The sequence below is a fragment of the Martes martes genome (genome assembly GCF_963455335.1).
Source record: "Martes martes genome assembly, chromosome: 11".
NCBI lineage: Eukaryota > Metazoa > Chordata > Mammalia > Carnivora > Mustelidae > Martes > Martes martes.
Window position 1 is genome coordinate 41,070,309 of NC_137899.1, and position 14,306 is coordinate 41,084,614.

The 14,306-nt window shown below is 41.5% G+C and overlaps 1 protein-coding gene across 6 annotated transcripts in view; it reads left to right on the forward strand.

Annotated features, from left to right (window-relative positions):
- Nucleotides 1-14,306, forward strand: part of DYNC1I1 (dynein cytoplasmic 1 intermediate chain 1) — a gene marked incomplete at its 5' end in the record, with an annotated part of 260,677 nt that overhangs the window by 14,250 nt on the left and 232,121 nt on the right. For 3 of the 6 annotated variants that reach the window (XM_080818672.1, XM_080818673.1, XM_080818675.1), the window contains one exon: nt 10,468-10,527. The exons of the other annotated variants lie outside the window; for them this stretch is intronic. In XM_080818672.1, coding sequence (XP_080674798.1) covers nt 10,468-10,527 — 60 coding nt within the window. The remainder of the gene's footprint in view (nt 1-10,467; nt 10,528-14,306) is intronic. 6 annotated transcript variants of the gene reach the window in all.

Genomic DNA, 14,306 nt, shown 5'->3' on the forward strand with positions numbered 1-14,306 from the left:
CATCTTTAACAAAATAGTCAGAAGGGGAAGTTGCTGATGTCTGTCTGTGGTGAGAAGTAGCATGGGGGATGAGGATAGTAACAGAATTAATTTCTGTCTTCTTTTTTGACCATCTGTTCTTGACACTTCATTAAGTTCTACTTTCCAAACAATTGGGACATTCAAGTCTCCCCCCCCCAAACCACATTTTATTTTTAATAATCTCTTATTGTTATGGAAACAACATCAGTGCCTTTTATACAATTAGAACATATGGACAAGCCAAAACTAGAGAAAAATCATATTCCTGCCACCAGCGATTAGCACTCTTAACACCTTAGTGTGTATTCCTTCACACAATGTATATGTCATCGTGTATATGGTAAATGATGTCACTGTATAAACTGTTGAATTTGCTTTTCTAATCAAATGTCCCTCTTTTTCCATTTCAATACGTTCTCATCTTATGTACTATTTTCAGCTTTCCCCAATTGCCCCCCACATAATCCTATTGTATTTAAAATAGATTCCCATCCTCCCAGAGATCAGTATCTATTAACCAGAACTCTTACATGCATAGATTTGCTCTAGGGAGGTAAGGCCCCTCCGGAGGGATCCTCAGGGCAGCAGCAGCAGGTCTGTCTTCTGAAGCACTTAACAGGGGAACAAAGGTACCGAGGTCATTCAGGCTTTCCGCCTCCTGTGCACTTGAGATTAGAATTTGGAACCAAGGAGCAGATGCCTGCAGACCCTGTGCTGTTCAGTTTAAACATTAGGCTTCTATTGTTGGGTCCATGGTCAAAGGAGCGAGACTGATGCAAAGCGAAGGTCAAGCAAAGCTTTATTTCGTGCCAAGCATCGAGAATCAAACTGACCGGCCAGGGACGTCTCTTGCAAAGAGGCGACCTCTCTCTTCTTTACAGACTAGCTTTTAAGGGCAAAGGCCACGTGGTTGGGCCTGGCCACGCACAGGTGACCAATGAGATTGTAACACAGAGAAAGCTGCACAGTCCTGCTAGGTCACACATAAGTGACTGACTGAATTACAATTTACCCTATAGTAGACATTTGAACCAGCCTATCACCTTGGTCAGAATTGGCGCCCAAAGGGCACCCAGAGGGCGGGGCCCTTACTCCTTGGTAACTAGGGAGACAGTATGCGCCCCCACCGATTGGGATACCTCCACCTGGCCTGACCCACCCTTGCATTTGGGCTTTGTTACCTAGGACTGGTTTCCGGGACTTGTTTTTAAGTAAGGTCCCTAAAGGGGAGTTGGGGGAGGCAGGGTCAGGATAGAGCTGCTCTGGCTAAATAGGCCCTTACACTATATAGTAAATATTATGTTTCGTGTTGACAGGATACTTTGGTAAAATTTAAATATTTGATAAACTCTGTCCCCGATCTACCTTCTAGTGAATGTAAGTAAGGAAATGAGACTAATATGTTTGTAGTCAAGCTCTGTGGGCAGCACCTGGTTATCACTTTCTTTTCTCTGGGATTTCAAGAGAGGAAGATGTGCTGAGAAGCAACACCACCTTATTGCCCAACAGAAAATCCTCAGGACTTTTATTTGTATCCACAATTGGATTTCATAGGATTCTCTAGCACTCCATAAGCCTCAAAGGACTTTTGATCCTTTTTTGGTGAAAACATCACCATCTTCTAAGGGGCTCCGATGAATCAGAGACTAAAGGGAAGAAACTAAGGTTTTGGTAAAGGTGAAAAAGTACAATAAAATAATGTAAAACCTTGGAGGACATTTAATAAGCCCATGAAATTTTTATATACACATTTTTAAAAAACTGTCATTATGTAAAGAGAAGTTGATAGATTGCCACCAGTTTAATTGACTTCAGAATGGCCGATATCACCGATTACAAAGCTTGTTAAAAGTCAGTCTCCTTGGAAATTAGAATAAAAGACACACTATAGGATTTTCTTCTTCTGTAGCTCATTAGCTGGTTGAACATTTTTGATCTCTTACTCCTCTGTCTTCAGGAGAGCACTCTGTAAAAGCATCCACATATGGTTACAGGATCCAGTGAACGAGGGGCTGCTGAGCTTTCTTGTCGAGAGACTGTTTGCTTGACAGCAGATCCTCTGGGAAAGAGGGGAACACATGTCCTTCCTCCATGGTGGGAAATCTTAGATTCCTCTTTGGCTCCAGCTCAGATGGGGTTCGTGCACAGCTCACTGTGGCTGGGGGCGGAGTTCCACATTAGGACTCGGAAATTAGTCAACAGAATGAAGATTCCCACACAGTATACCAAGAAAAAGAATTTTGAAGAACCCAATAGAAGTATGTATTGCACTATTCTAGTTTTATTTCTGACATCGGAAGATCTTATCATCGTCACTGCCCGTCCTAAGTAAGGAAATAAGTTGGGAAGTAAAACTTTAGCTCATTTCAATGCCATCCTTAATTAACTGACATCATGTAAGTGACAGTGACAGATTGAGTGATATGACAGATTTTTAAATGTCCTTATTATTCAGCGGATTGCCTTTGGAAATGGCACCTAGAAACATAGGTGTTTGGGGGTAGCCCCAACTGGAGACTTTCTTTCTATTTGGCACTCCGCTCACACAGGCCCAAACCATTTTCTGTCTCTGATTAGTGCCTACTGATTTGTTTGACAGAGAAGCCTCCTGGAACAAGCATTCAGACACCCTGGGATTCAGGGAAGTTTGGTGTTCTGCCCTCCAGCTTTCTCTCCACCTTAGAGAGAGGAAAGAATGGGAGGAGTTGCGTTTCAGTGCAGTTGCTTCAAGGATGAAATAAAGTTGCTGAGTTCATTTGGTAGAAAAGATAGCTGGACTTCTTTTTAGTCTCTGCACAACTCTCGGCTTGGGAGAGATGAAGGATTTTAGGCCAGACATGCCCCAATTTATTCTTAAATTTTTTTTAGTAAAATGCAAGTAAAAACTATTTCTTTAGGAATCAGCTTGCCCTCCTTCAGCCTTCACGCCCATCAGCAGAAATGGCAAGTAAAGAACATTCCTTTGTTTCTTCTTTTATCCACTCACTCACTAAATAGTTGAGGATTTATTGTGTGAAAGATATAGTAAGTGTTAGACCTGCAAGGAATATAAAGATAAGAAATTCTTCTCACTTCTAAAGAGCCTGCTTCCAGCAAATTGACAGATTTAATTTGAAGCCATCTAAGGAAATGTTGCTAAGTAATTGCAGCTCTCAAATATTTATACTTGGAGAGATGAGCAATAATGTCATAAACCATTATTCCCAAATCATCTGTAATTAATTTGTAGTATATTCGTTTGGGACAAGTGGTTCTGGTTCATTACTACCCTACATAGAGTCTTGACACATATTTGGTACTCGGTAAATATTTATTAATTTGTGTGTCTGTGCATGTGCGAGCACATGCGCATGCGGTGCATAGCTTGCAAAACACTGGATGGGATGGGTGCAGGATGAGTTAGAGGGATGAGGACAGAGGTAAAGCAGCATAGCTCAAGGTTGCTGGCGCAGTTGTCCAAAGGTAGACGTTGCTGAAGGGGAATTCCCAGCAATGGTTATAGGACTGAAGTATGAGGCAGGGACTTTGTCACAGAACCAAGGCAGAAATCCAGTCACTGGACTCAGGGCAAAAAGTCAGAGTGGGTCCAACACACTGTTGGCTTGATGTTGAGGCCCTTGGGCTTTATGACAGTGCTCATTACTTCCTGTAGGTCATCCTCAGATTTGGTCTTCAATCCAGGTTTTGGACTGTAGATTAGCATAGAGAACTGCAAAATAAGAGGCCCAAGTATATCTATATTCCTGTCCCAGAGAGAGACAAGTTATTTCTGAATGACGTTATTGAGGACAAATATATCTCGAGAGCATGACATTTGAGCTGGACCTTAAAGAATGCATACGCTTTGGGCAAGTGGATTTGGGAGAAAGAGCATTCCAGATGATGTGAAAAGTGTCCACAAAGGGAAAGGCTGGAAAGTGGATTTGGGAGAAAGAGCATTCCAGATGATGTGAAAAGTGTCCACAAAGGTGTGGGAGGCAGAATGCTTGTGAAGGAGCCGGTGGGAAAGAGCTGAGTCTGAGAGGAGGATGGCCTTTGTGGTAGTGGCCATCCCTGGCTCCCACACCGAGTGGCTGTGGACTGAATTCATGGGGGTAACTCGTTACGAACATAGGTACCTAACCACAGGTCTAGGTGAGGTCTGGAACACTACTTTTATAATGCTTTCAAGGTGTGAGGACTAGTGGGCAACTATTGGTCTGACGTAAAGGCCTGACGGTCTAAACTAAGGTTGCAGGGTGGAAAAGGAAACAAAAGGGGAGACGAGAAGGGTAAAATGGCTCTGGCATGCAGATGGGTATGTCCAAAAGGCATGTGAAAAAGTGGACTTGGAGCTCAGTGGTGATAAGGACTTTGTGGTTATTTTGGGCAGAAAATGGAGAGACAACTGTGGGGTGACCAGGGTTAGAGTACAGACACGAGGGAAAGAGTGACCCTGATCGGGAAGTGCGTGGCTTTATGGGGATGGAAGGAATAGGGTCATGTCAAAGCTGGCCATGGGTTTTAATGACCTAGAGGCTGTCGCCATCATATCATCATCATCATCACCACCGTCACCTTCATTTTTGTTATTATTATTGCTTGTGATGCTTTGTTTCCATAGGTTGAGTTTCTGGGAGTAAAACCAGTCCAGTCCAGGAACAATTCTGTGTTAATAGCTCTTGCTGCCCACAGGTGTACTGCAAATTCCGAAAGAACTATACTGATTTTAAATGCCTCCGGCAGTGTATGTGAGTAGAGTGTTAGCGTGACAAATGACAGAGTTCTTAACTCCTGCCTTCCAAATATTTTTCAGACGTCACTTTCTTATAACCAAAGAAAAGATCAAGGCAAAGACACTCTTCAGGGAAAAATTTCAAAGCTTTCTACTCAGAGGTTTAATAAAGATGGAAAGAATGGAAACTAGCAACTTACTAGTTGGTCAGAGCTGAAGAGGGAGAAGTTAAACACTCATCAGGGAGCAGGGTATATGTAACACAGACTTCATGTCTTTCACTCCTAAGTTATACTCTGAACAGATGGCCAGGGATTGTTGTTCTTTTGGATTGGTTTTGAATATTTACTTCTATCTAATAAAGTGAAACTGAGCAAAAAAACTGAACCAAGGGAGGGAGAATTTTATAAGAACTTAGTGATGAATTTTTCATCACTAATTTTTCATCACTAATGTGATGAAATTTTTCAAGAATTTTGGTGTTTTGTCTATTTTTTTTTAAAAAGGAAAGTAACAAAAACCACATTGTCTCCCAAATTACAAACTAAATGTTACATGGTAGGCCTTTCTAGATACCATTGTCTGGTATATTTAGGGTCACATTAGTGAATGGTTATTTTCCACGGTGTGGGAAGCTTCTGTAGCTAGTATTTTGAAACAAGGCTGGGAAACGTCCAGAACTTCCAGTCCGGCTGTGGGACCATACAACCATGACAAGGCTCCTTAGTCCAGAATAGATGGAGAATTATTGGATTATCCAAGATCCGTACAGATAGCAGTTTCCCTGCACAAGATCAGAAATCGTCCCTTAGGTCGTCAGAGAGTTAACCTAAGAAATAACCTAAAACTGATGAGTACAGACAAATGCAGCACTTAAAAATAAGCAAATACCAGCAGGATGATTTTCCATGTAGGAACAGCAAACAAAATCTAACTGATGTACTTAAAGGAAAATGATGTCAATCAGAAAGCGTTTACTTGGACATCCCAGTGACGGGGTGGGGGTAGGGGAGACTGATAATACGGGGCTACGTCTGGTCCTGTGGAAGGAGGTGGACACAATCGGCGGTAGGGCAGGGACAAGCTGTAGGAGTAAAACATTCAGATGCACTTTCTCCAATCCCAAAGACCCTGCTGGTCATCGGACTTCCCAGGAAGCTGACCTTCAAGGAGAGAAGGCTTTATCGGGCGTGTATAATTGCTCTCCCTGGTAGTTATTGTTCTCATGATTAGTTGGTAAATGACATCTAAAACATAGCAGACTCTTAATTAGACCCAGGAAACCAACTCAGTGGCTGAAGTCCAACAAACCAGGCCTGGATGAAAATGAGGCTATGTCCAGATCCTCACCCCAGCTTTCCAAAACCAGGTTGCATGGAATCTCTGATCTTTTCAGAGGGAGGGGGTTTCCCTGCTCTGGCTTCCAGGGATGATCAAAGTACAGTCCAGGGCCTGGCTGGCCACTGCAGAGTATGCATTCATTGAAAGGAAATGATAGCTATCATTATTAATCTTTCTTATGGCATTTGTTTATTTTTTTTTTTTCAGCTAACATTTATTGAAACTTTAAACTGTGCCAGGCCCTGGGCAAGTAATGACAACTATTTCCTTTTTTGTATTGGTTATCCCCATATCATTAGGTATAAATATTCATACATCTCATTACTTCACTAAAATGTAAGATTCTTAAGTGCCCACTGGTGTACAGCTTTCCCAGAGCACACCTGTGTATGTTTTACTTTCTGCTATGTTCTGCTAAATTATACATGTTTTTATCTCTCAATAAGAGTTGTAGTTTCCTCAGAATTCTTTTCATCCTCTATCACAGTATTTTACCTATTAGGTCTTTAGTAGATATTTATTAAATAAATAAATGAATGCCCTTATCAAAAATATTCTTTCCCTGCATGCCCTGATTGGTCCGTTCCAGAAATGACTGAAAATGAGAACTGATTACTATGGTAAATAGGGTGATTTCTATATGAAAATATTCTGTGGGAATATGTTATGTTCACTTATGTTTATTTACTTATGATTTCACTCCTTTCATTAAAAAAAAAAAAAACCACCTGGCATGATTTCAAATTGCCCAAGAAGGTGTAGGGGAAACCATCATTTTATTTTCAGTGATACACTAGCTTGATACTAAGATGTTTGGGAAGTAAGGTGTATGTCGATTGGTTATAAAAGTATACCGATTGGAGAAGAAAGAACTGAAAGGCAGTTTAATCATCATCTGATGTTTTCAAATATCAGGCAGAAAAAAAGCTTTAAAGGGTCTCTGGGCTGCCTCCTCCTTTTGCCGAGGTCAGAGACCTTCCTCAGGAGCCCAAATGCCTTCCTCTCACCTCCCGGAACGGGTGGGGCCCTGTCCAAGGTCCTGCCACCCATAGGAAAGTTTCTCTGCAAGCTTGCACAGAAGGAATTCAGCAAACATTCAATACACATGTCTAGGTGACCCTTGGAGACACAAACAACATTTGCCCATTTGATATATTGGCTTTAAGTGCCTTTTCTAAGAGAAAGTGCGTTCTGTACAAGCCTGACCACCCCACAGATAACAATGGGAAAAATGAGAAGACAATAAAACTAGCATACTTGATTGCATTGTTGGCTTGACACCTTACCTCGCTGCTCATTGCTGATGATGACTATTTCTTTCACCGAATAATACATGTGTGACTGGGGGGGCAGGACTGCGGTGGGTTGGTTACAGAGACCACCTTGGTTGCTCCGCCTGAATCATTGCCAACCTCGGACTGTTGATCTGTCGACTCCTTAAGTGAGTGATTCTGGTGGAATCATCATTTTTACTTCTTAAGCATACAGTGAGTTCAGATGAGCCATCCGATAAGTAACAGGACAGCCAGACCACCTGGGAGCGGCTGCATTCTTCACCTGCCTGGCAGAAGTGGAAAAGGTCAAACAAGGTCATCCCATCCGAAACCTCCAGGCAAATTGAGGGCAAAGTAGCTGACCCCACCCCTTACAGGGGAATGCTCCTCACAGCCAGCTGGAGCCAGAGGCTGCTACTCTGTCTATAGCCAAAGAAATGCCCTTAAAGATGAAAGGTTTGATCCCCAGGGATGTGTGAACAGCCGCCGTGAATCACCGTAATGGAGTCTGTTACTTCCACTATTTATAACCATTACATTCGCCAACAAGGGGAAGGAATCCGTGCCCAGAACCTGGAAGGCCTTGCTTTCCTTGGGCAGAGAAAGAGTCAGGAGCAGGGGTCCTCACCCTTGGCTGCACATTTAGAATCACCTGGAGAATTTTCCGAAATACAGATGCTTGGGTCTCGCTCTGCACATTCTGATATAATTGGTCGGAAAGGGGCCTGGGCCTTAGGCCAGGCTTGAGTTAATCACGGGTTTAGAGGCTGACATATTTGTGGATCAGTGACGCTGTATCCTGCTGACTAAGGAAAGCACTAGTCTGGCCCAGTCATTCTGCAAACGTGGCTCCAGGGTCAGCTATAAGCCTTACCTGGAAACTTGTTAGAGTACAAATGCACCCTTGCCCTACTGAATCGGAATTTCTGAGGTTGGAGATCAGCGTTCTGTATTTTAGCATAAGCCCTCCACATCATTCTGATCCCTGTCAGAGTTTGAAAACCACTGATCTAAGTCAAGACCTTGCTACTCCAAGTGTGGCCCACAGACTGGCAACATCTATAATCCCTGGAGCCTGTGAAAAATGTCACAGACCTACTAAACCAGAATCTGCATGCTCAAACGGTGTTTCCAAGTACATGTGTGTGCACTGAGATTTGAGAAGCACGGGTCTGAGGAGTAGCGGCAGATTAGTGTTCTCCCTGGACTTGAGTTGTCAGGTTTCGGAACGTTCCTAAGAGGGCAGGAGCACAGCCGGAGCTGGTAAGGGCAGCTGTGACCTGCATTCTGCTGCCTCAGGAAGAGGAACTTAAATGGGATCTGTCACACACATAGGGTTTGACTCAGGGAAATCTCAATAGTAGATATGGGGTGAATGTGGTAGTAAGAAAAAAAGCTACTTTTTTTTTGAGATTTTTATTTTATTTTGTTTTTTATTTTTTTGGTCAGAAAGAGAGAAGGCACAGGCACAAGCAAGGGGGAATGGCAGGTTGAGCAGGGAGCCGGATGCAGGACTCGATTCTAGAACCCTGGGATCATGACCTGAACCGAAAGCAGACCCTTAACCAGCTGAGCCACACAGGCATCCCGAAAAGCTTCCATTTATCAAATAGTTGCTTGGAGCTTTGTAGGTATAATTGCATGTTATCCTTGTAGAAAATCAGAGAAAGACCATCCATCTATCCATCCATTCATCCATGCGTTGAACGACTACTGTATTATATAAGTGTGGATGCCGGGTACTTTTCTAGGTGCATCTCTGTAATCTAGAGATACACCCCCCCCATTATGAGGCTCAAATCTGGATCAAACAACAAATGGTAGTACATAAATGGATGTATAATTAAAAAAAAAAACATAGGTGTTATGAAGAAAGGAAAGCGGTGTAAGAGAAGGGGGTGAAGAAAGTGTTACAAAGTAGTGAGGGGAAGAAACCCTCTCTGAGCAGATGGCATTTGAGGGAAGACACACAGACACTCTTAGGGGGGCAGGACATCCAACAGGACACAGGGAGGGAGGAGAGCAGTGGTTAAACGTAAGTTTGGAAGATGGCCACAGGCCAGGTCAGCCTAAAATTGAATTGTCTCATACGTCACGGTAAGTCTTCACAGACAAGGAAGACGAGGAGGGCTTCTCAAACTTCGGGTGCCTGCAGACGGCCCGGGACTTTACCGAACCGTGGTGTGCAGTCAGCAAGTCTGCGGCGAACCTGTAGCCCGCGCTTCTGACCAGCTCCAGGAGAGGCTGGGGATCCTGGCCCGTGGGCCTTCTGAGATGAAGCGGAGGGGACGGGCTTTGGGAAAGGTTCCTGTATGCACTGTGTTGATAGAAGAGCTGCTTTATCCTCCTTTATTTTGAAGGAGAAATAACACAGAAAACCGAATGCCTTGCTAACTGGTGAGACTTTGTGTTGTCTCTTGTGAAATATTTAAACGATGTAAGAGACCCCTGGCATCTTGAGACAAATGATATTATCAGTGATCATCTCAGTGTAATATATAAATAAAAAAACACCAAAATACCCATGAGCCTCAAAATCCAGTGCGTTGTTCTTGCAGTAACGGACCTGAAGAAGCCAGAAGCTGAGCCGAGGAACCTGGCGGCAGGCGCAACCCGGCCTGATCGCCTCCCCCAGACAACTCTGGCTCTCACCCATTTGCCGCCTTGCCTTTGGTTCTTTTCAGCCCATGGGAGATGCTTGGTGCTCCCAGGTGTGGATGGGCTCTGGGGTGTCCAAGAAACATGAACCAGTTTACATGCTCAAATCAGTCCGGCTTGAGTAGAAAACAGAACAAAACAAAACAACAAAAAAGGGGTGAGGAGGTATGTAGAGTTTGAGTGGTTAGCTCTGGGCTTCCCTCCGTGAAAACAACCACAGCTTCCAGTACCAAACAGACATTCAAAGGGAAGGATGATTCCTCGCTTTCTTTTGTCACTTGATATTCATGGGGTCTTCCTAGCACCTGGGGATGGAGAGGCCGGAGGTGGGGTGGGGAGATGTTCTGTGTATGTATTGTATATGCCATTGCCTTGATGAATGACATGGTTTGGTTTGGTTTGTTTTCCTCCTCTTTTGTTAATTCTCTGTGTTCTTTTTCCTTTGTGCTGCACGATTAGGACCCTGCAGTGGGACACAGACCCCTCAGTGCTCCAGCTGCAGTCAGACTCAGAACTTGGGTATATGTCTGCTCTTTTGTTACTCCTTTTATTATTTCTTTGCGACACTTGTGTTGAAATGCTGGAGCTGTCGTTTCCCAGGTTTCCCCCCCTTCTGTTGAGCTTCCAGTTTGATAAGTTTATTTCCTTCCATTAGTTTCCTTATAATGTGAAACCTTGAAGAAAGTCTCTTTTTGTGGAAAACACCACAAAAAGATGGCTTTTGATTTCTCTTTCTAAATTCCTATTATCACAAAATGATACTCCCCTGAAACCAAGATACAAACATACACCCACACCTCGGCTTCAAGCTGGGGCGTGCACGTTCTGTGGTGGGAGCTATACTTGACTAGATCCTAATCATCCTTCCCCTCTACTAACAAGTTTCCTTGGGTTAATTTTTGTTTAAAATTGGTATTAAAATGTCCTGTCTTTGTTCGTTTCCTTTTCTTTTCACTTTTTTGGGGACTCATAATAAGCATTTAATTTAAACTAAGTTTGAACACATAAAGATTCCTGTTTAAAGAAAAAGCAAAGTTGTTGCATTTCTCAGTATTAAGAAGTTGCAAATATTCTATGATGGATGGGGTCTTCTATGTCGTAAAGACTTTTTTTCCCCCCCTGAAGGAAATGTACTGTCCGAGGTTAAAAGATAGCTCCAGAATGGAAAATTTTTCCCCAAAGAATAAAACACACAAGTCTGTCTTAGAAAAGGAGTTTACTTCTCTTTTAAGATGGAAGTTAGCTGTGGGGGTGCATAATATCTTTGCAATTGGGTGTTTGTATCAGCTCATGCTCAAGCTCAGGAGATCTGGTCTGTTTGTGTCTCTTCCCAACTTTGCATTCAGTGAAATCCACTTGAAGTCAGCCATGGTGGGAGTAGTTACACTGTAACAACTGGCAAATGTCACAAACCAGGGGGACGCTCCCTTGTTTTCGCAGTCATTAAGAGACATTTGCCAGTATGCCACCAGGTACCTCCATATGTGAGTAGCACATTTTATTACAGTGTTTTACAAGAGTATCATTTTTCTTCTTTCTATATTTAAGCCAATGCATCTCAAAGTGGGCCTTTATTTGTTTATTTAGTTATCATTTATTTTGAATTCCTGAGATTCCTGGGCATGTAATCTGTGGGTTTCTATCAGTGTCCGTGCCTTCTATAGGTGGACACGAGGTTGGAGGAATGTCTGGGCGTCAGGTTAAATGTCATCTGCCCCTGGCCCTTTGTGTATGCGAGAGTTCTCAGCAGACTCACAACACTGCTAAACCAAGGAAATACTCTAATGCTTCAGGTAACTGAGAGCACTCTTCCAACATCACTAAATTCTTGGCTATTTAGTTCTGTAGTTCATTGTATATCATGTTTCAATTTTTATTATTTGAATAACCAAGAAATATGGCTTAAATCAAGCAAAGGAACATGAACATATAGTGTGTTACAATTCAGAGGAATTTCAGAGTGCAGTCCTTCAGTATTTCATTGTGTTTTTAAAAAATGGATGATGGAACTGGCAGAGACTCTAGCCTATGCACTTAACAGATTTTTAGACAGATTGTGGCCTTGCTAAATTACACTTGCTGATGTGGAACAGTTGGGAATTTTCCCATTTAGATGTGTTTTCCAAGCAAAAATTCAGTTGACTATGCAGATTAAAACTTGTGACTTATTCTGGGGAGATGGCATATCTGTGGCTCCCACCTTGCCTGCCACATTTTACTTCAGAGCAGGTCCAGTGAGTCAAAGAGAGATGAGAGATGAGATTTTCTCAACCACAGAGTGGTCAATCATGGAGAGCTTGTAAGGAGCATGCAGAGAATATTTGAGAGAGGAGATTATTTTAGTCAGGTTACAATTTTAAATACTGATTAATGAAAGTTTCCCGTTTCTGATAGTCCTTACGTGCAGGGCAGCCTTCCCCTCATACACAGTTTGATAAGCTATACCTCAGGCAACAAGATTTTTCTAGAGATAATTTTATTTCCTCTTCTCGATCCTTGGCATGGGGTTGATCATAGCCCAGAGCTTGCTCTGTCACCAGATTGCTCTTTTAATTTAAATATAGCTTTATTGAAGTATAATTGACCAAAAAATAACCGCACACATTTAAAGTATTCAAGTTGATGTAACATGTGTGCACATCTATGAAACCATCACCATGACCAAGATAATAAACATATTCATTATCCCCGTAAATTTCCACACACCCTTTTGTTATCCTCGCTCTGCTTCTCCCCATCCCCTAAAACAGCTGATCTGCTTTCTGTCACTATACTTTCATTTACATTTCCTGGAATATAGAATAAATGAAACCATGTGGTGGGTATGCTTCTGACTGACTTCTTTCACTCAATAGCTATTTTGAGGTTCGTTCATGTGAGGTGTATATCAGTAGTTCATACCTTGTTCTGCTGAGTGGCCCATCATATGGACATGCCAGTTTGTTCATCCAGCCACTTTTTGATGTGTATTTGGGTTGTTGCCAGGTTTTCTGCCCATTACAAATAAAACTGATGAACCTTCATGTACAGGTCATTTTATAGACATACACTTTCCATTCTTTTGGGCAAATATCACCAGATTGAATGGCTGAATCATACAGTGGATGTACATTTAACTTAAGAGATGGTCAAGGTATTTTCAGAGTGGTTTTAGTGTTACACATTCTTACCAGCAGCGCAAGAGATCCTCAGCCCCTCCCCATTCTTGATGACACTTGATTTGGATTTTTTTTTCATTATTATTTTTTTTAACCACTATTAAAGGAGTATAGTAGTATCTCATTGTGGTTTTAATTTGCATTTTCCCAGTGACTAATGGTGTTGAATATCTCTTTATGTGCTTCTTTGCTACTTGAATATCTTCTCTGATGAAATGTCTGCTTATATCTTTTGCCCTTATTGTTTATTTGTTTTCTCATTTTAGAATTTTGGGAGTTCTTTACATATTTTTTAATTTTTTTTCTTTCTTTCTTTCTTTATTTCTTTTCTTTATTTATTTCTTTATTCTCTTTATTTAAATGCAATTAGCCAATACATCACTTCTTTACATTTTGGGATACAATCCTTTTTCTGATAAATAGTTTGTAAATATGTTCTCTGCATTTGTGGCTTGTCTTTTTCATTCTCTTAACTGTGTCTTTAAGAAAACAAATCTGTTTAATTTTGACAAATTCCAACCTACAAATTCATTCTTTTATGGATCATGCTTTTGGTGACATAATTTCAATATTCAGGGATTTCTTAAATAGGTGATAGAATACAATCTCTTATGAAACCATTTGAGTTTGGGATTTTATCGTGGGGGGAAATGTAAAAATATAAATTCAGTAACTTTAATAGTATGGGCCTATTGAAGTGATCTGTATTTTTCTGAGTGAGCTTTGGCAGTCTGTGTCTTTGAAGTAATATGTACATTTTATCTCCATTGGCAAAATTATTGACCTAAAACTGTGTGTGTATTCCTTTATTATCTTTTAAATATCTGCAGAATCTATAGATATAGTCACCTCTCTCATTCTTGATATTGGCAAATTTTGTCTTATGTCCTTTTTTCTGGTATGGCTAGAGATTTATCAATTTTATTGATCTTCTTAAAGGACCAGCATTTGGTTTCATTGATTTTCTCTATTTTTCTATTTTCTATTTCACTGATTCCTATTCTGATATTATTTCTTCTGCTTACTTTATATTTAATATGGTTTTCCTTCTTAAGTTTCTTAAAGTGGAAGCAGAGGTCATTGACTTGAGATCTTTCTTCATTTCTAATATAGGTGGGTAGTGCTATAAAATTACCCGTA